Genomic DNA, 21,470 nt, shown 5'->3' on the forward strand with positions numbered 1-21,470 from the left:
AACCCGTGTCCCCGGCATCAGCAGGCGGACTCTCAACCACTGCGCCACCAGGGAAGCCCCTGTGGTGGTCTGTGGTTAACCATTTTTAAAAATTGAAGTATAGTTAATTTACAATGTTGTGTTAGTTTCAGGTATACAACAAAGTGATTCAGTTTTACATATAAATAAATATATATGTATATTCTTTTTCAGATTCTTTTCCATTATAGGTTATTACAAGATATTGAATACAGTTCCCTGTGCTATACAGTAGCACCTTGTTTATCTATTTAGAATTCTTGCTGTTAATCTCTTAATAATAAGCCACTTCTGGCTGGTGATGGTATATGGTGCAGAGCCAGTCTCCTGCATTCCAAGCTGGAATTTTTTTTTTGTAATATTTATTTATTTATTTGGCTGCATTGGGTCATAGTTGCGGCACACAGCACCTTCGTTGTGGCACGCGGGATCCTTCATTGCGGCGTGCGGGCTTCTCTCTAGTTGTGGCGCTCAGGCTCTAGAGCCACGGGCTCAGTAGTTGTGGCGCGCGGGCTTAGTTGCCCCACAGCATGTAGGATCTTAGTTCCCCGACCAGGGATTGAACCCGTGTCCCCTGCATCAGAAGGCAGATTATTAACCACTGGACCACCAGGGAAGTCCCCTGGAATTTTTTTTTTGTTTCCAGTGTCTTCATGCCTAACTTCTCCTGAAGCCACTGGAGTGGACTGAGGGAGGAGAGGTTATTTAGCAAGATATGGCAAGCTAGAAGGCACACCAGGGCACTCTGTGGCTCCTTTCTGCCTTCAGGATACTATCAGACTCCAGCCAGCTCTGTTTGAAGATGAGGAGCACCAGGGCTTGTGAGACCCTGGGCTGGCTTGGTGGATCAGATGATCCTCAGTTCATAAGGGGCTTGGCCCTATGTTTGGTTTCTACTGAGATCCAGAAACTCACAAGAAGCTGTTTATCAAGAGAAGAACTGTTACTTGCTGAAGTTGGCTGGGCCTCACCACCGCTTTGGGCCACCCTGGGGACTCTCCTTCTGGGACTTGCTTGCCACAGTCTCTAAGATCACCCCAGTATGTCAAACACCACTGGATCCTCTGAGTCATAAGGCCCCAGTGACAGATGTGCCTGAACTGCAGCCAGGAGCAGCCAGAGAGCCTTTCCTTGTCTGAGACCCCATTCTCAGAACGCTGCTTCTGCCTCTCAAATTTCAAGTGCAGCCCTGGCACCACCAGCATCATGGGACCCTGGGAGCTTCTGTAGCATGCTACCTGCCCAAACACTTGCGTGCCCCCCGCATCAACCAAAGCCCACTCCCCACTGTCCCTATTTCTCTGTGTCACGGTCCTCCTTCGGCACAGCTGGCTGTCCAAGACCGAGTCACATGCTTGCTCCCAGCTGCAAGGGGACCTGGGACAGTGAGTATCTGGCCTTTTGTTTCCTGAAGTGGTTGGTGGGTTCTGTCTGCCAGCAAACTTAAAAAGAGATGTATGTGCTGGCCAGACCCAAACAATAAAACACAAAAACAACCTATCCCAAGGAGCTATGAAGATTATATGATTTACTACATTATTATAGTGTAGGAGTCACAGGCACAGAGTCTAACTCCAACTGCCTGGGTTCACTTTCTGGGCTCTGCCGCTCACTAGCTGTATGACTTTGTCAAGTTACTTCCCTTTGGTATGTGTAACTCCCTTATCTGTCAAGTGGACATGAGAGTGCTCATTTCACAGGGTTGTTGTGAGGATTAAACACACAGAGCAGGGCTTCCCTGCTGGCACAGTGGTTAAGAATCCAACTGCCGATGCAGGGGACACGGGTTCGTGCCCCGGTCCGGGAAGATCCTACATGCTGCGGAGCGGCTGGGCCCGTGAGCCATGGCCGCTGAGCCTGCGCGTCCAGAGCCTGTGCTCCGCAACGGGAGAGGCCACAACAGTGAGAGGCCCGCGGACCGCAAAAAAAAAAAAAAAAAAAAAAAGTTGCTAGGTATTGCTAAATTGCCTTCTTAAAATGTTCACCATTTTACACTCTTGCCAATAAAATACAAGCATGACCTTTTCCCCACACTCCTTCCAACCCTGAATATTATCAGTCTTTTTATTTTTGAAAATCATGTCATATTGTTGTTTTAACAAGCATTTCTCTGATTACTAATGAGATTGGGTAACTCCTTTTATGTTTATAAAGCCATTTATCTTTCATTTTCATATTCTTGGCACATTTTTCTGTTGCACTGTCTTTTTCCAATTGATTTGTTGGAGATTTTGGATCTTGGGAGAAATCATTGTTTTTCAGTTTAAGCCTTTTAAACTTTGGTTGACTTTTGACAAGCTGAGACAGGAACTCTCACAGTATTCATTTCCCAAATAGCAATTATTAGTATTTCTACACATGGCTGTGACCCTGGGGAGATCCTAGTGGAAACAGCAGGTTAGATATGGTGTATGGAAGACAGAGAATCTAGGCTATGCCTGAAGACTTTTTCCCAGTCCTCTCTCTGATTCCAAGTAGAACTGAGGACTTCTCCCCAAACCTTGGGACTCCTGTCTTTCTGGGGCACTGGGAGAAGTATCCCCTACCTTCTTCCCAGTCAGCATCTTGGTGCCAAGGTGAGAAAGCAGAGGCTCTGGGCTCCCAAGGGAAGGAGAGGATTTGTTCCTGCCTGCCCTGAGTCTTCGTAGAGAAACTGTGACTCAGGAATATGACTCCAGGGACCAAAGGTCCTTCCAGCCTCAAATGGAAGGGCTTTTATTTTCCTTTGGATATTTTATTTACAGTATTGTAACGTGTCCAAAATGAAGACTTGATTAGGGGGGTTGATTGCTTAATTTGGGCCATTAACCAAGAATGATGCAATTCTTTCTTCCCAGGCTCTTAACTGAAAGGGTGCAAGCCAAGTGGGCCTCTGTAAAAGTGGAGATGACTGCATTAAAGCCATTTTATGGCTCTTGTCTCAGCTCTTCTGGAGCCAGTCCTGGCACGGGAGGAAGGCTGTAGGGGAGTGGGGAGCGTGATGGCAAACTTTCACCTGTGTCCCTGTAACCGACGTTACCTTTTCTAGACTACATAACTGGTTTTCAAACCCACTTCACCTTTTCTTCTTGTAGATTAGATGTATTACAAGACACATAATATCTGTTCTAGTCAGACTCTTCATTTAAACAGAAAATCAAGTCTTCAGTAGGCAGAGGTTAAAGAGATTAGGTTATAGAGATTTATTTTTTTAAGCATTTAAAAAATTTATTTATTTATTTTTGGCTGATTTGGGTCTTCATTGCTGCATGGGGGCTTTCTCTAGTTGCGGGGGCTACTCTTTGTTGTGGTGCACAGGCTTCTCATTGCGGTGGCTTCTCTCGTTGCAGAGCACAGGCTCTAGGCTGGCGGGCTTCAGTAGTTGTGGCACGTGGGCTCAGTAGTTGTGGTGCATGGGCTTAGTTGCTCCGCAGCATGTGGGATCTTCCCGGACCAGGATCGAACCTGTGTCCCCTGCATTGGCAGGCGGATTCTCAACCACTGCGCCACCCAGGAAGCCCCTAAGAGATTTATTGAGAAAGTCAACGCACAGTTATGGACCGTCTAGATCTTGATGCAAATAAACTAAAATGAAAACTTACGAGACAATGGGGGAAATTTGAACACTGATTTAATATTTGATAATAGTAAAGATGTATTAATTTGTTTAGCTGTGATTATGGTATTGTGGTTTTTAAAAAAGAATTCTTATCTTGAAGGGATGCATACTGAAATATTAATTCAAGAAATAATATAATGTCTAGAGTTTGCTGCAAAAAAAATCCAAGGTAGAGGGAGGCTGGGAGATATAGTTTAAACAAGATGGGTTATGAGCTGATTTTTATTAAAGGTGGATGGTGTACCTGTGGGTTCGTTATACTATTCACTCTACTTTTGTATTTATTGAAGTTTTCCAGAATGAGAGAGAGAGAGGAGATCTCTCTATCTCACTTTTTATTCTTGTCTTCTCTCTCAAGAGATAGGGATAAAATAGTTAAGGTAACAGTTGCTTTTAAAGCACTTTCTTTCCCCTCTTTAGCGTCTCCCTTGCTCTTGCCGTTAGACCAGTAGCCACTCCTCAGCACTGCCCACTGGGAGGCATGCATCTGACCACACTGCTAAAATCCTAGCAGCTTAACACCCCAGGGGTAATCATTGCAGCTCAGAGGTGAGAAGAGGCCATCACATAACAGAAAGACATAAACTGCTGGTGGTGAAGTTTCAGGCATCAGCGGCAGGCCAGAAGGGAGGATATTTCTGAGTGGATTAGAGGTGGGGAGGAAGCCCTCTCAAATTATGCCCTTTGTGGGAAGGCCTGGCAGAGGGCATTGTTGTTTTTGATTTATTTCTCTTCTCTGAGTTTCGTTGTTGCTCTGAGCAGCAGCCTCTGAATTCAGCATTGTTCAGAGATGGGGAGGTGCTGTGAGATGAGTGAGCGGCTGCATGAATTGGTAAAACTTTGTTTCATTAAGGTGAGATGAAGAAAAAAGCTCTTGCCTCTCCAGGTGTGCTGTGGGCCGTGCCTGAGCCATTTGCTAGAGTGCAGTGCCCAGCCTGGCACCAGTCACGCCTGGTAACTGGTTCTCAGTAAACGCTACTCTCTTCCTCTGAGGGCATGGAGTTGGTCTATTGAAACAAGGAGAAATGAACAGGCCAGGGCTCAGAAATCCTGAGCAGGCCAAAACTTCAACCTGTCCAGCCAGTTCTGCTTCAGGCCACCGCAAGCTGCTATCTTATGCGCTACAGGCATTTTTGTATACGTTGGTGTGTTCTTGGGTTCTTAGTTTGTTTACGCTGTTCGTTTGCACACAAACCTGTACCTGTATATACCAGACAACCCTTTCGAATGTTGTACTCTCAGTCACCTTTGCATTATCTTCCTTCCTTCCTAGCACTTATATGAAATGATCTCATTTATTTATACATTTACTTGATTATTGGCTGTCTGCCTTAGAATGTCATCTCTTTGATGGCAGAAACTTTGTCTTGTTCACCACTTTGTCTACCAAAACAGGGCTCCAGAAATGTTGGTGGAGATTGAATGAATGAATGACCATGCACATGTGTGTCTTCAAAGGAGAGGGCAGAGAGGTTGGTGGGACAGCTGCTGGGTGAAGGGCTCAGGGCCAGTCCTTCTCCCTAGCATGGGCTCCCACTGTGGCCCTGACTGCACTGCACTGATCTTCCATCCGCTTTTCTTTTCTTCCTCCCTCCCTTCCTTCCTTCCTTCCTTCCTTCCTTCCTTTCTTTCTTTCTTTCTTTTTCTTTCTTTCCCTCTCTCTCTCTCTCAATATATATATGTTTTGTTTTGTTTTAATACCTTTATTTGGGGTTTGGTTACAGAAGTAATACATGCTTTTTTTTCTGGCTGTGCCACACAACTTGTGGGATCTTTGTTCCCTGACCAGGGCCTGAACCTGGGCCACTGCAGTGACAGTGCAGAGTCCTAACCACTGGACCACCAGGGAATTCCCCATGCTTTTTATCTTTTAAAATCCAGAAGTATATAAAGAAAAAATGGAAAATCATGCCCTTCCTTCCATTGCTTCTCTCCAGAGGTAACCACGGCTGGTACTTAGATGCATACACTCCCAGTCTTTCCCAGAGCACAGGGGCGTCTCCACCACTGCCCCTGCCAAGACCGCACAGCTCCAAGCTGTAGACATCTGCTTCCTCACTCCTGTCCCCCTTTCAGAGAAGAAATCTCTCTGTTCTGAGCTTTCCAGGAAACGAAACACAGCTTTCCACATGCCTTCTGGTTCTTCTACTCCCCACCCTCCTCCTCCTGAAACCAAACAAAGCGAAACAAAACACAAAAATGCCAAGGATTGATTGGAAAAACTGTGAGCTCCAGAGTCAGGCGGCTCTGGGTGGAAATCCTGCTCTGCCATCTGTCCGAGGCCTTGGCCCTCTCTGAGCCTCAGTTTCTTCTTGAGTGAAAGCAGGGTGTTTTACTTACAAGACTGGGTGGTGTCAAGGGTTAAACTGGGTGCTGCAGGCAAGGGCTAGTGCACGGGAGGTGGTTCCACAAGTTAATTTTCCTTTCTCCCCATTATCACTCTGGGGCGGACTTTGACTGCTTCCCTGTCATTTTTGTTTTGCTAGAGATGAAGAACACCAAGGTTTTTTTTTCTTTCTCTTTCTTTTTTTTCTTTTTTAAACACATCAAGTTATTCTTAGAGACTCTGACTTCATCATCTCCTCTACTTTCCCTTCGCTGGGTTTAGTCCTTCTTCCCTCACTTCCCCATTTCCCCATCAGTGATCTCAGGGCCTGTTTAAAGAGGCTGAGGGTGGAAGAAAAGGGGGCAACCATAAGCACCCTGCGCCCTCCCTGTGCAGCTGAGGCTCCAGGACCCACCGTGGCCATGAGAACCCACTTCCTGTTCGCGGAGGCCCAGCCAAAGTTCAGGCAGCAGTTACATAGTCGCCTGGCTTGTCCAACTGTCAACCTGATAACCTATCGCCTCTAATACTTACTGTGCTTCTCTAGGGCTTGAAAGGAACAGAAGGAACGTGGGCCACACCCACCCCGCCAGCCTTCCCAAGCACCTTGCTTCAGGCTGGGGGGTGCCCGACGTCAGGGTGCCGTGCAGGGCCTCCCTGGTTAGCAGATCTGAGCTGAAGTCCAACACGCCCAACTCTAGTTGGCCTCTGGCTAGGGAAGGGCAGCCCTGAAATTCCTGAGAAGCAGCATTAGGGATGCTCAGGAGACCCATGCTGATGGGGGTGCCATTCACGGTGGAAGCCCAAGCCCTGTTCATGTCAAAAGAAGCAAGTTTACCGTGGGTGCTTCTCAGTTATCAGCCTGAATCCTGACGCTGGACTCCCTCCACCTGCAGCCTGGATTGGAACAGCTTTCCCCGAGCACCCTGCAGGCTCTGGAGTAAGAATTCTGGAAGAAAGCCACAGCAGGAGGTTAGGGGTACCAAAGAGGAGCCGCAGAGACCTGCCAGATCAGAGCCACAGGGCATGAAAGAACTTGCAGTCAGTGACAGAGTCTGGAACAGCTCTGAAATAACAACTTCTTTGGAGTTAAGAACTTTTGATAAGAGGGTGGGGATGGGGTTTCTTTCTCTTTCAGATCTTGGATGTTGGGCTACCTGAAGCCAAAAAGCAGAAGAGTAGATAGGAGGTAGGTGATGGAGACCTCAGGAGGAAGAGGGCCAGAGGGGTTAAGTAGGGTGATTGGAGACAGCCAGGAGGCAGGAAGCTGGCAAAGGCAAAGAAGCAGCCCTCAGGGGCCACCCCTGTGGGGCAGCTGCACCCACGAGGCTCACTTTGATAACTGCCTGGCTGACAGTACAATATAGAAGTAGGAAAGAGCCCAGAGGGGTTGAGTGACACTGGGGATGAGGGGATAAGGGAGGAGCCCTGCCCTGGGCAGCCACAGGGCATCTTCCTTTGTGGGCAAATGATCCCTCATCCATGGGAACTAGGAGGACAGAGACCCATCACACTGAAGCCCAGGTTTGCTCTCCTTCCCTCCACTCTGGTTTGGAAACCTCGTGGCTCTTTTCTACTGGCAATCTCAAGCCCAAAGTTTGTTCCTTTCACTATCCAATAAAAACTTCACCCCAGAGCTTTCATCCAAGGAGATGAAAGTGGCTTCTGTGGACCAGAGCCAGAAGGCTCCTAGAAGAGTGGGGCAGGAGTTACCCTGGTCAGGTGGCCAACTTTGAGGAAAGAGGGGACCCTCGGCTTCAAGGTGGAGAGCAATTTGTGTGGGTCCCTTGTCCAGCTCTCTAAACCCTCGCTCCCTGGATGAGGGCAGCCCCAGAGAAAGTTAAAGGGATCAGGCCTCAACCCTGCCTCAGCTCTTCAGCAAGTAGTTGTCATTTGCCTGAGGGGCTGGGACACTATATGAGCAGGCCCAGCAGTCATGGAATCCTCCAGGTGGAGGACTCTTTCCTGGATAGATGGAGAACCTGAGTTTTATGGCTTGTCAGGGTCAGCTAGAGACAGTGGCATCAGGCTGGGCTACCCTTGGGCCCTGCTACCCTGCCCTGGGGAGCTACTGAGGCACCAGGCTGGGAGAAGAGGGAGAGGCACTCCACTTTCACCTTCTGAGGTTTATAAGGGTAGTAGAGGGTAATAATGGCACTGCCAACTTTCCTTCCACTTCAAAGCTCAAGAGGATGGGTCTGGAGAAAGTGGAACCTGGACACACGACCCTGCCCTGGCTCTTGTCAGGGCAGCTGTGGCAGGAAGACATGGGTGAGCAGTCCTTGGGGAACATGGTTGTCTGGAATAAGAAGGCAGTCTTAGGAGAGGGCTGACCCTGGCTGTGGATGCAGGAGCAAACGGGCCCACAGCCCTCGGTGCCCCTAAATGCCAAGAGACAGGTCCAAGTACAGAGATGAGCATTTAGAGACCCAGGAACCTGGCACATACACACTCACGCAAACGCACACGCGCACACACGCACACGCGCACACACACACACACAGAGGCATACATGCACATGCCCTCACAGGCATAGTTATACTGGCAGGCATACACTCAGGAACACACCGACGTGCACAGGCACACATACATACACAAGCACAGGTTTTTACACACGAGTACCCTCACACAGGCACACAGACAGAGATACACACCCATGCAGGCACATGCATAAAAGTACATACACAGGAAACACCCAGGTATACAGGAGCAAGCACACACAAATGCACATGCCCAGGCACCCACTCCACTAAAGAGAAACGTGCGCAGGCACAGCATATATCTGCACATGCACAGGCTCCTGAGCACACACATTTGTACACACATACAAGCACACAGCCAGTAACTCAAACACAGCCGCCCAGGCCATTTGAGAGCGCCCGGCCCAGGAGCTATCCATCATCCACTCCGGGCGGCGGCCGGGCCCTCCCCCTGCCCCGCCCACCCCCAATTGGTGGTATAAATTCCGTCCCTTTGCCCCTTCCCCGCACAGCCTGCCTCGGACACCAGCACAGCCCTCCGTCTCTGCCCACTCCTGGCAGACCCTTCGGGAGCAAAGCGCACCAGCAAGCAGCATGGGTAAGGAGGGGGGGCTTCTGACAACCGTCCGCTGACCACCAATGGCCCGGCCCGCAGGAAGTGACAGAAAACCTGGGGGGGTGCTGGTTAGGGGAGGGAGCGCCAGGCTCCGCTCCACCGGCCCCGCCCCACCCCCACCCCTGCATTTCCCAGCTTAGCCGAAGTACTGGAGGCGTCTGGGAAGGAAGGCAGAGGGACTGCTGGGAAGGGTGACTTTGGCCTCCCCACCCCCTCCGCTCCCCAGCTGCAGCCTGCGACCAGGGAACCTTTCTGCAGCTGAGAAAATAAGGGTAGGGGTACTTAGGAGGAGCTCTATGTCTCTGTCTGTTACCGTAGGAGACAGACAACCCTGATTTCAGCCCTAAGCCAGCTTCTTACTGCAGGGAGTAGGGAACGCAGGCCTTTGTGGCCAGGTTGCTCTTTAGCTACCCTGCCCCACCAATCACTTTGGGAGGGAAATCAGGGAGCCCCTCTCTCTTGGGGTGGGAGAGGGGCTGTTTCAGTGCCTCCCACCCTCTCAGTCCGCCAAATCCTCCTACTCCCCCATCCATGGACTCCTGGATGTCAGGCTGAGGAAGAGTCTGGGTCTGGTTGGGAGTACTGAGGTCCTTGTCCCCTGTGGATCTGGCTCTTTTCTGGCAGAATGCCCAAACAAACCAGCCTGGCCTTGGGAAAACCCAATGAGCTTTCCCTGGGCTCATCTCAAACCCAAAGGCGTTCAGAGATCTTGCTTGGGATGCTTAAGACAGGGGGAATGTCCCCCCAGAAAGAGGACTGATGCTCAGTGGGGCCTGAGTGGCACGCGGGGCCTGACCCTGACTCTCAGAAATGCTGTGGGGGATGCGGCAGTTAGGGTCTGGGATGGGGAGATGGTGCTGAGGGGCAATACCTCCTTCACACACATCTTTCATACCTTTACTTCTCTCTCAGTCTCTGGTTTTGCAGATTTTACATCTCTGTCTTGATGTCTTGGAGTTTTGAATCTCCTTCCCCTCCGCCTCACCTCCTGTGCCAAACCCTGACACAGCTTGGTTGTATAGCAGAACAAGTTTCCTTAATTCCTTTGGACTGGACCTCACCGTGTCCCATCCCAGCCCCCAGCCCTCTCTCTGGGCACCGGGCACTGCCTGGGATTTCTGGCACAGTGCTACCCATATGTATACAACACCTCTCATTTAATAAAAGTACTTCTGAATACTTTGTCTTATTTGGCCTTCATAGCTACTTAGAGAAGAAGGTAAGATATTATTACCCCTTTTAGGTGAACAAAGGGGAGAAAATGGAGAGAGTAGATGTCACACCTGGACCTTGACACCATGCTTCTGGACTCTAAAATGCTGTTGCTGCCTCTCAGCCTCCTAAGTCACTTGGCAGCTACAAGTAGGGGGACCTGGCTCCCTGGCTGAGGGCCTGAGCCCAGACACCAATGGAGGCTCGATTCTGGGGCAGTAGCCAGACTGGCCATGGGACCAGGCAGGGAGGCCGTGTCAAGTCCTGTGAACTCCACTCCAGGATTTCTTTTGGCCTACAGCTCCCTCTGTTTATTCCTCAGCCTTTCCTCCTGGTTAGGCCCCAAATCCTGATGCTTAATGCCTGGTGGCAGCCCTCCTTCTCAGCGACTGACTTTGGTTCCTGACTTTGGTCCCGTAGATCCACGTGGCTTCTCTTGCCAGACTTCAGGGGACAAGGAGGGCCACTTCCTACAGCTCTGGTGGGTGGGCCTCTGAGCTTTCCAGAATTGGGCCAAACAACTTGCTTTACAGATAAAGGAAGCGGATGGGGCCCACCCAGGGGTAGAAACTGGTCTAAGGACATTCAGTTAGTATCAGTCCTGCAGCCTTGAACTTCAGCCTCCTATCCCTTACCAGACCCTTGGTTATATAACCCAGGCTCTGGCCAGGAGCCCGGGGTCAGGACCCAGAGGGGAGGGAAGCAGGAAGTGTTCCAGCTCCTGGTTTAGATACCTTTCAGTGAAAGGAGCTGAACAGGCACCACCATCACTCCCTGATGGCTGTTCCTTAAGAACAGCCAGGGTTTACGGGCTCCTACCAGGCAAGTGCAAAGCTGCACACTTGACTGCAGCTTCTTGTTTATTTCTCATAAAAGCCCATTGTGGTATTCTTATTACCCTCTTTTTACAGATGATGTGGAAACTGAGGCCAGGGAGGTTAGGTGATTTGCCTAAGCTCCCATATGGCTAGTCAGTGACCAGCTGGGATTGGGGCCCAAGTCAATGTCATAACCACTGCACCACACCGCCTCCCCTGCACTCACCCTTCTCCTGCCTCCCCTGGGTCCTGCTCAAGGGTCTGTGCACCTTCAGGTCATAGCTCTGCAGCTCTTCCTGCCATACCCACATACTCATCAGGGTTTTGAGGGTCTGGAGGGGACCTGAGACAGGGCCTCTGCCTTGGCCAGCGGCGGCCCAGGGCTTTGAGGGTCTCGGGTTGCAGTATGTGAGGAAGGAGCCTTCATCCTCCAGAGCGCGGTGCAGCCAGCATGCCCCATTGTTTCCACAGCTACGAAATGTGGGAAGTGTGGACCTGGCTACCCTTCACCTCTGGAGGCCATGAAAGGTAAGTGTGCGAAGACTGAGAGCCAGCACTCCCAGGAGTAGGCAAGCCAGTGCCTGCTACCGATTCCACTGCTGACACACACCCTGCCTTGCCCCAGCCCTCGTCCGTCCCCACCCTGCCCACCCCACCTCCTGCTTTCTACCCTCTAGGACCCAGGGAGGAGATTGTCTACCTGCCCTGTATCTACCGAAACACAAACACTGAGGCCCCGGATTATCTGGCCACTGTGGACGTTGACCCCAAGTCTCCCCAGTATTGCCAGGTGAGGTGGGGCTTTTGGGCGCCAGAGGACCCTCAGACCCCTCCTCTAGCCCTGGCCCTGGCAGTGCCCTTTCCCTGCTCCATCTTTCTTCACCCTCCCTGGGTATGGTTGTTCAGGCTGTTCACTGCACAAGGGCACCCCCCCACCCATGGACGAGGGCAGTGCTGAAAATGAAGTCTGTGCTGTGCTTCCAGGATGAAGTGGGTCCAGAGGGCCCCTTCTCCGAAAGCGCACAGAGGCGTGGGCTGGGTGAGCACCACCCCTGCCCGCTCTTCTATCCTAGGTCATCCACCGGCTGCCCATGCCCCACCTGAAGGACGAGCTGCATCACTCAGGATGGAACGCCTGCAGCAGCTGCTTCGGGGACAGCACCAAGTCGCGCACCAAGCTGCTGCTGCCCAGTCTCATCTCCTCCCGAATTTATGTGGTGGATGTGGGCACCGAGCCCCGCGCTCCGAAGCTGCACAAGGCACGTCCTCTGCCCTAGCCAGCTCTGGGCCCCTAATGTGCCCGCCACCCAGGGCAGCCTGTGGGCAAGGAAGCCGCCCCTAAAGCAGCTCCCTCCAGCTCTTGTGCAGGGTCTGGGGCTCAACAGCAGCGAGTGGGGCTAGATTTTGGAGGAGAGTTACCAGGCGTGCTGGGTCATCATCACCCAGGGGCACCACAGGGGAGGAAGGAGGCTCTCGTTTTTCACTCCGAGCTGGAGAAGGAGCCTTTTCTGCCCCAGCCAGTTAGGAGCCCAGGGCTTCCCTTAGGCGGAGGCCTCTGATCCTTCCTTTCAACACTTTGTTGAGTGCCTTCTTTGTGCCAGGCACTCACTGCTGGGCGCTGGTGATACAAAGTTGACACTGGCATCCTCCCAGCCTGGGAGGAGCTTATGGTCTCAAAGGGCTGTGAGTGCCCTCAAGACAGGCAGGGTGAGAGAAGTCCATGTTTTCTGCTGGGGAGTTATCAGTCTCTGTGACGCCCCTGCTGCTCTGCAGACTCAGTCTTTGCCATATTCCTGCAGGGAAAATTGTGTCTATGTTTCAGAGGAGGGTCAGTAGATAGAAGTGTGGGAGGGGAGGAGTAAGGAGTGGGGACTCCTGGCCCTGTAAGATTCTGATGCCATTCCTTACCCTCTCCAGGTTGTTGAGCCCAAGGACATCCATGCCAAGTGTGACCTGGGCTACCTCCACACCACCCACTGCCTGGCCAGTGGGGAGGTGATGATCAGTTCCTTGGGAGACCCCAAGGGCAATGGCAAAGGTACCTGCCAGCATTGTAGGCACATCTGTGAGGGAAGCAGATCCCAAACTGAGGGAGGGATGGAATGACCTTCCAGGGAGAACCAGAGGGCGGGGTCTCATCCAATAATTACTTGACTATAGTTACTTGACTAGTCAAGTAACTTCAGTTGTTTCAATTATTTTTACGAAGGTGAGCCTTGAATGATGAATTCACTTACAAGTTATAGTCAGAACTGTCTGCCGTGGGAAATGTGAGCAAGTACAGACACGGCCCCAGAAAACACGTGCGTTTAATATCGGCCTTCGTGAATTCATGAGCAAATCTCACAGTCCTTGAGATCCTTAATTGTCACAGCTACTTTCTCATTTATGGTATGATCAGAGCTTTCACATAAAATGTCTACTATGGCCAGACACAACCTGTGAGATAGATGCTACTGTGATCCCTCTGTTACAGATTAGGAAGCTGGAGCACAAACTGGCTAAGTAATTTACCCAAAGTCAGCCAGCTGTTAAGTCACAGAGCTGGAACTCAAACCCAGCAACATGGCTCCAGAATCTATGTCCTAATCACCATGCTGTGCTGCTTCTCTCCCAGCCTTATGTATTTCACCAGAGTTCCCCATCCAAGGGCTTGGAGTGAAATATCAGTTAAGGTCATCCAGTTAAGGTTACTGCATTAGACTCTATTTAACTGCTTTTTCCAGGAGATGGGATACATGACATTCCTAGATTTAAGAACACTTAGGAGTAGACATCTATTTACATTTGCAAAGAAGTGGCAAGGTGTCATGACATACTCAGCTGGGGAAAAACATAGTGGGCATTCATGTGGAATTACAAATAAATATAATTTTCTCTCTAAAAAAAAATGGAGTGAGTGAGCAGAATGGAGTCTAGACTCTGGCAGGAACCCTACCCTGAAAGTAGGAGGCTAGGCAAAGGAAGCACAGGGTACAGAGTCCCAGAAGATCTTGGCTCAAGGGAGGAAAAGTTTACCCTGTGGTCTGGGAGAGGGATGAACTTGATGGGAGGTAGGGGCACCAGAGTAAGTCCCCACCTCTCACCTGGCCCTCTGGGTGGGACCCTTTGGACAGGTGTCCAAATTCAGCTCCTGAATTTAAGGATCTGGCAAACCCAGTGGGAGGAGGAGCACCAGGCAATGGGCTTGGAGCCTCTTGGACAGGCCTGGGGGTGAGGGCTAGGTGCGGGCCGCACCTCCACTAACTCTACCTACCACCCTACTTCCTTCCCTGCTCAGGGGGTTTTGTGCTGCTGGATGGAGAGACGTTTGAGGTGAAGGGCACATGGGAGCGGCCTGGAGGTGCTGCGCCTATGGGCTATGACTTCTGGTACCAGCCTCGACACAATGTCATGGTCAGCACTGAATGGGCAGCTCCCAAAGTCTTACAAGATGGCTTCAACCCCGCTGATGTTGAGGCGGGTGAGAATCCCCCACTACCCGTGGGCTGGCAGGAGCCTGGTCACACAAACGCCTGCTCTCTATTCCAAACCCCTACTCTCCAGCCCTCTTACTTCCCTCTTGTGGACCCCAGACTCTTGGGGTGATGATATAGGATGTGCTGAGTGCTCTGACTTGCTCAAGTGTCCTTCTGAGCCCTCCAACCCATTTTTCAACCTTCTCCCCTGTGCTGTGCCCCAGCCTTGGCCCATGCCCTCCCGCCCTGATCCTGATTCCATCTTCCGGCTGCATCCCCACCCCAGGGCTGTATGGGAACCACTTACATGTGTGGGACTGGCAGCGCCATGAGATGGTGCAGACCCTGACTCTACAGGACGGCCTCATCCCCCTGGAGATCCGCTTCCTGCACAACCCAGCCGCTGATCAGGGCTTTGTGGGCTGTGCCCTCAGCTCCAACATCCAGCGCTTCTATAAGAATGAGGTGACGTACATTCTGGCCCTCTCCTCCTGGCAGTCCTGTCAGCACTCTGCCCAGCTTCCATAGCCATGACGCTCCCTTCTCCCTAGGAGTGATCCAGGCCTCCTCTGCCTGGCTCCACCAACCCAGGCTTCCCAGGAATAAAAAAACAAGGCCACCTGCCCTGCCTGTCTCCTCTCAGTCCTAGGCTAATTTCTCCCTAAGCCCTAACTGGCTATATTTATTTATTCATTCATTCAAAAAATATTTAGTGAGTCAGGCACTATGTTAGGTGCTGGGAATACAGTGGTGAAGCAGACATGATCCCTGCCTTAAGGGGTTTGCATGGGGGTTAGACCCTAGTGGCAAGAAGGCCCTGCATCTACTCTCTCCTTGTAGACAGTATGCCCTGGGGAGACCCAGATCTGACACTCATCGCCCCGCTCTGACAGGCTCACCTCTCTGCCTCTTGACCCCAATGCAGGGAGGTACTTGGTCAGTGGAGAAGGTGATCCAGGTGCCCCCCAAGAAAGTGAAGGGCTGGATGCTGCCTGAAATGCCAGGTGAGTGCTCAGGGGAGTGTGGGAATGGGAAGGTTGATTCTCAGGCTGGGGAACAAGAGCCTTAAGGTGCCTCTGAACTGCAAACCCCCACCCAGGCCTGATCACTGACATCCTGCTGTCCCTGGACGACCGCTTCCTCTACTTCAGCAACTGGCTGCATGGGGATCTGCGGCAGTATGACATCTCTGACCCGCAGAGGCCCCGCCTCACGGGACAGGTGGGTCCTAGCAGGATGGAGAGGAAGGGAGGGAGGAAGTAGAAGTCTGGGCATGAGGTGGAGGGTATGAACTGGCTGGGGGATGATAAGGGAGGTGCAGGAAAAGCAAAGATGGGGGCTGAGGGATGGTTCAGGCCAGGACCATGGGGAGTCGTGGCTAGACGCGGGGAACGTGAGGGAGTGAGGTTCTCTTCCTGCAATGTCCTAACCTCCCACCACTGTCCTCCTTTATGCTCTGCACCTCCCCACCCAGCTCTTCCTAGGGGGCAGCATTGTTAAGGGAGGCCCCGTGCAGGTGCTGGAGGACCAGGAGCTAAAATCCCAGCCAGAGCCCCTGGTGGTCAAGGTGAGGATCTCTCCGCCTGCTCATGGGCCCCTCAGATCCGTGCTGGAGAAGTATGGGGGGAGGGGGCTGGGCAGCGGCTGAGCACGTCCTTGGGGTTTGGGTGGTGCCACTGATTCCCGCCTAGGATCTGTATGTAACCCTGGGGTCTGACCCCTGGTTTTCCCAAGGGGAAACAAGTGGCCGGAGGCCCTCAGATGATCCAGCTTAGCCTGGATGGGAAGCGTCTGTATGTCACCACGTCGCTGTACAGTGCCTGGGACAAGCAGTTTTACCCTGATCTCATCAGGTAAGACGTGGACAGCCTGGGCTCCCCTCCCAGCCCTCCTCTCCCAGAGGGGTTTGGCTTTCTGAAGACTCCTTGGCTCCACTTCCAGACTCTGCGCCCTCCTCAGGAACCCCTCTCCCTGCCCTCACACTTACCTAATTCTTGGGGGAAGGGGACGGGCCCCCTCTGACCTCTTTCTTCTCCCTCCTGTTTCTACCAGGGAAGGCTCTGTGATGCTGCAGATCGATGTAGACACAGTAAAGGGAGGGCTGAAGTTGAACCCCAACTTCCTGGTAGACTTTGGGAAGGAGCCCCTCGGCCCAGCCCTGGCCCATGAGCTCCGCTACCCTGGGGGCGACTGCAGCTCTGACATCTGGCTCTGAAGTCCACTCCTTCTAGCCCCACTCCACATCCTGCACCCTCACTTCTGCAGGGACCCGGCTTCACTCTGCTCTCTCAGTCCCCGACCCTCAGCAGCCTGTCCTCTCAAAGCCAAACTCAGGCTGTTGAAACGAATTGAGCCCTGTCTCTATCTACCCACCACTGTTGCGAGCTGCTCACTGAGCTCTTGGAAATTATTTCACTAAGAAATAAACTGGTGAACCTTTTCCTGAGATCACCTTGTCTTTGGGGGCACCGGGCCTATGACTCCTCCTCTGCCGACCCTCTGTATCTTGCACGGGAAAGTCCTGAAGAGGACCAGGGGGTGGGATGGTTATGATGACTAGTTCATACCAGTGATCACAGCACGATGCTAAGGGTGCCAGAATCTCACTTTTATGGCCAGACAGAACCTGAAGATTTTGGAGGTGGTCGTCACAAGGAGAGCTGACAGGAAGGAAGCTGTCAATCAGTGTTCCTAAACTTTTTTTTTTTTTTTAATTCATGCTTTCTTTTAATGAACCTAAAATCTCATCCACCGCCCCCAGGAGAATGTAATGTGCCCCCTCACACACAGGAGATACCCTAGACCCCTGACGTAGATGGTGTCATCAGTTGAACACACTGTTCTGAGGAGGTTAGGTGTGTCACCTCCTACCTGGAAGACAGGAACACGACGGGGCAGGAGGGCTGGGAACATCAAGGTAACCAACCCAACACACAGGCCCTGGCATTCTTGTTTCCTCACCTGGACAGTGTTTTAGAACCTTGCCCAAATCAGAGATGCCCCCTTTCTCTGCACTAAGTCTTTAGTTGTTTATAAGAGGAATGGGATGGAAGTTTCAGGAACCTAAGAGACAGCAGCCAAGCAGTAATTCTAAGGTAATTTTCAAATTTTTTAAATTTATTTATTTTTGGCTGTGTTGGGTCTTCGTTGCTGTGCGTGGGCTTTCTCTAGTTGCAGTGAGCAGGGGCTACTCTTCGCTGCCGTGTGCAGGCTTCTCATTGCGGTGGCTTCTCTTGTTGTGGAGCATGGGCTCTAGGCACACGGGCTTCAGTAGTTGTGGCACGCGGGCTCAGCAGTTGTGGCTCGCAGGCTTTAGAGCACAGGCTCCGTAGTTGTGGTGCATGGGCTTAGTTGCTCCATGGCATGTGGGATCTTCCCCGACCAGGGCTTGAACCCATGTCCCCTGCATTGACAGGCAGATTCTTAACCACTGCGCCACCAGGGAAGCCTCCAAACCCCCAAGCAGTAATTCTATTGACTCCTTTACTCTCTACCCAAGACAGTACCAAACAACATTCAGGTATTAATCTACATTCTTTTCAGTCTTCCACAAAGGTGTCTTTGTTTTAAACACTGGAGTAGTCTAAGACCCCCGAGATGGCCAGACCCCCCCAAGAATGTATTACACTTTCTTTCCCCTTTGAGGTCTTTAAACATGCTCCCTGAAACATCTACTTCAACTCGAGTCCTGATTCCCTCCCGCTGCCTTACCTGCCATCTGGGCCAGGTTGCCATATCCCTGGGAAAGCCCTTCTTCCCTGACAGCTCCAGGTTAGGGACCTCCTGCACTTTACCTCAGCATGAACATATGTCACATTATATTGAAAATCCCTGCTTCCTCCCAATACCCAGCTTGGATAGTAGCACATAGTGTGCCTTAATGAATAAGTGACTATAAAAGATGATTGAGTTACAGGGAGCCTTGGGATTTACTGGGTCTTAAAAGAAGTCAATCCTAGGTTTCTGCCCTGTCCTTTTCAATAACCAAACTTCTTCAGAAAGAATTTGCCTTGGGATAAGCAAATAGTTGATGAGGAAACGTCCTTTACAAAATTTCAGCTAGTAGACAGGAATGCATGGTCCTGGTGAGTCACCACCCCAGCACCCCAGGTGGTTAGGCCCCGGGGATCCGGCCCTGTGGGGAGGGATAGGCATTAGCTCCCCCAGTGTGTGAGAGCCTGTGGGAGCTGGATTCCACGTCCTCTGATTCCCCGGGACATCAACCACTGCCCCTAAATCGATGCCCCCAACCTGACGCAAACATAAAATGAAAAAAACAACCAACCAACCAAACAACAACAAAGAATTTCATCTAGTAAATTCAGAAGGAGTGACAGAATTTGGATAGAACCAATTTGTAACCTCTAATGACAATTGGATCCAGGCAATGATCATCAGTGGCTGCTAAAACCATTCAATGAAAGACTGAAATGGGGCTTCATAATGGATAGATCAGGCAACAAAACCTGAATACACTATTCAATCTTTACCTCACGAAAAGAGTACTTCCTGTGATGCAATAGGAAGTATATAGCACCACCTATGAAGTATTCTTGCCAAAAAGCCAAAATTTATCTGATGAAGCCTGCAGAGCTCACAATCAGTTTACAGAAAATACAGGAGACAGAAGAACAAGTTTTAAAAACCTAAAAACACTATAAAGGTGAAATCATAAAAATACAGAATGTGGGAAATTCTATAGAGCAAATGACCAGTTTCCTCAACAAATAAATTGAGAGAGAGCGAGAGAGAGCGTATAGATTAGAAAGATTTAAGAAACATCAACCAAAACCAAATGCAATGCAATGTGTGGACCTTGCTGATACTGATTTGAACATATCAACAGAAGAGTAGCCCCCACTTGCTGCAACTAGAGAAAGCCCATGCACAGCAACAAAGACCCAATGCAGTCAAAAACAAATAAATAAATAAAATAAATAAAATATATATTAGTAGGCAATGTATAATAGCACCTAAGAGCAAATTCTGAATCCAGGCAGCCCAGTTCAGATCCTAACTCCATCACTTACTGTGTAAACTTGGGCAAATTATTAATCTCTCAATGCCTCAGTCTCTTATCTGTAAAATGGGGATAATCTATCAGATGATTATCCTATCTGATAGAGTTGCTACAAGATAAAAAGGTAACATATGTGAGGCCTTTAGAACAATCCTCAGCACGTTAAGCTCTATATAAATATTTGCTGTTATGATGATGCTTATCAGACAATTTTTATTGTTACTTCTCAGGGCAAGGACCATTGTAGATTATTCAGCTTTGTATCCCCAGCTCTTAGCATAACACCTGGCATAAATGAATAGTCAGTTGCCTGTTTTTCCCATCTCTAGCCTCCCCAGCCTCCCCACTCAACCTCACCTTTCTACAGTGCTGTCAAAATAATCTCCCTTACATAGCTATGATACTTTTTCTCCCTTTGCTAAAGCTTCCACTTATTCTCTGCCACCTGCAAATTCCTAAGCCAGCATAATTTACCCAAAATTTTTTTTCCAGTTAAAGTGCTCTATATTCCCCTTCATACCAAACAGTGGTGTTTGGGATTATCTTTCCATCAGTCTATACCCATATTTGTATCTGAGCACCTGCAAATCTATGCAGTCTGGGGCAGTGTTCAAGAGAATGGGCTCTGGGACTTCCCTGGTGGTGCAGTAGTTAAGAATCCGCCTGCCAATGCAGGGGACACGGGTTCGAGCCCTGGTCTGGGAAGATTCCCACATGCCACGGAACAACTAAGCCCGTGTGCCACAACTACTGAGCCTGCGCTTTAGAGCCCACGTGCTGCAACTACTGAAGCCCGTGCACCTAAAGCCCGTGCTCTGCAACAAGAGAAGCCACCGCAATAAGAAGCCTGCGCACCACAACAAAGAGTAGCCCCCGCTCACTGCAACTAGAGAAAGCCCGCGCGCAGCAGCTCGCAGCAACGACGACCCCACGCAGCCAAAAATAAATAAATAAAATAAATAAATTTATTTTAAAAAGAGAGAGAGAGAATGGGCTCCGGAGGCAGACTGTCTGACTTTGGATCCTGATTCCAGCACTAATTAACAATGTAACTGTGGACAAGTCTCTTCACCTCTCCAAATCTGTTTCCTTGTCTGTAAAATGGAGGCAATAATAGTTCCTACTTCAAACCGAGGTGTTTAACATTTGGTCTGGTATCTGGCACACAGTTAACAAATAAATTTTAGCTGTTATTAGAAAACCTTCCTGCCAGTATATCCTTATTTCCCCAACTCTGCGATCCTCTGGGTTCCCCCGCTACCCACAGAAGCTGGTAGTAGGGAAATGGAAGCTGCAAAGGGAGATGGTCATGAAATCAGGCAACACTGCTGTCCTCTTTACAAAAGCACAATGACGATGCGACTGGAGAACTGTAAGTCAGGACTATAAATATACTGATAGTTTTGGGTGTAACATATCTGCTGTGCAAAACAAAATACTGTACTCCATTCAAAGGGTGGTTACCCTTGAGTCTGTGACCTCTGAAATTAGATGCACCGCTTGGTCTGTTCCTGCATTTTTCATGGCAGAGGGTTCATTGTTTTCATCTGATTCATGACCTTAAAAAGCCTCAACTAAGAGAGTGAAGAAACCCTTGACCTTTCAGTACAATGTTCTCTGAGGAGAAAAAATTCATGTGGGCATCCAGCACCCCCTGGAGAAGTCGGTCAAAATTCCAGTGTTCACTGACTGCAGAACTTTGGGGATGCAAAGGCATTAGCAACTCTGGAAGGAGATGAAGTACTCTCGGGAAACCTAGGAACACTACGGGCACTTTAGCTTAATGTGGTACAGCTACTGAGGTTTGGCGGCCTCCATCAGTGAGGAATGTGAGCCCGTGTTTGCAGGTTTGTTGTTGAGTGTCTTCATGTGTGTTGGCTGGTGAGGGCTGGGGGGAATGGTTCAACTTGTTTTTCATCAAAAG

The 21,470-nt window shown here is 50.3% G+C and overlaps 1 protein-coding gene and 1 non-coding gene across 2 annotated transcripts; one reads left to right on the top strand and one right to left on the bottom strand.

Annotated features, from left to right (window-relative positions):
* Window positions 1-5,393: 5,393 nt before the first annotated feature.
* TRNAD-GUC (transfer RNA aspartic acid (anticodon GUC)) lies at window positions 5,394-5,465 on the bottom strand. The gene has a single exon. It is a non-coding gene; the product is annotated as a tRNA-Asp (tRNA).
* Window positions 5,466-7,080: 1,615 nt separating this feature from the next.
* On the top strand, window positions 7,081-16,968 carry SELENBP1 (selenium binding protein 1). The gene is made up of 13 exons (XM_007130470.3): window positions 7,081-7,131; window positions 8,935-9,020; window positions 11,540-11,596; window positions 11,746-11,858; window positions 12,142-12,327; window positions 12,986-13,106; window positions 14,349-14,531; window positions 14,813-14,991; window positions 15,452-15,530; window positions 15,626-15,747; window positions 16,001-16,093; window positions 16,261-16,379; window positions 16,579-16,968. Exons 1-13 carry the CDS (start codon window positions 7,088-7,090, stop codon window positions 16,739-16,741), a joined length of 1,545 nt encoding a protein of 514 aa, XP_007130532.2. The 5' UTR covers window positions 7,081-7,087; the 3' UTR covers window positions 16,742-16,968.
* The last annotated feature ends 4,502 nt before the right edge of the window (window positions 16,969-21,470 follow it).

Source organism: Physeter macrocephalus, chromosome 4 (genome assembly GCF_002837175.3).
Source record: "Physeter macrocephalus isolate SW-GA chromosome 4, ASM283717v5, whole genome shotgun sequence".
In the NCBI taxonomy this organism is placed as follows: Eukaryota; Metazoa; Chordata; class Mammalia; order Artiodactyla; family Physeteridae; genus Physeter; species Physeter macrocephalus.

Bases quoted from the DNA above. Each gene is read 5' to 3' on its own strand.
- SELENBP1 (XM_007130470.3), top strand. From the start codon at position 7,088: ATGTTGGGCTACCTGAAGCCAAAAAGCAGAAGAGTAGATAGGAG. The intron at 12,328-12,985 runs GCACGTCCTCTG...TACCCTCTCCAG, and splicing joins GCGCTCCGAAGCTGCACAAG to GTTGTTGAGCCCAAGGACAT. The intron at 15,748-16,000 runs GTGGGTCCTAGC...CTCCCCACCCAG, and splicing joins GGCCCCGCCTCACGGGACAG to CTCTTCCTAGGGGGCAGCAT.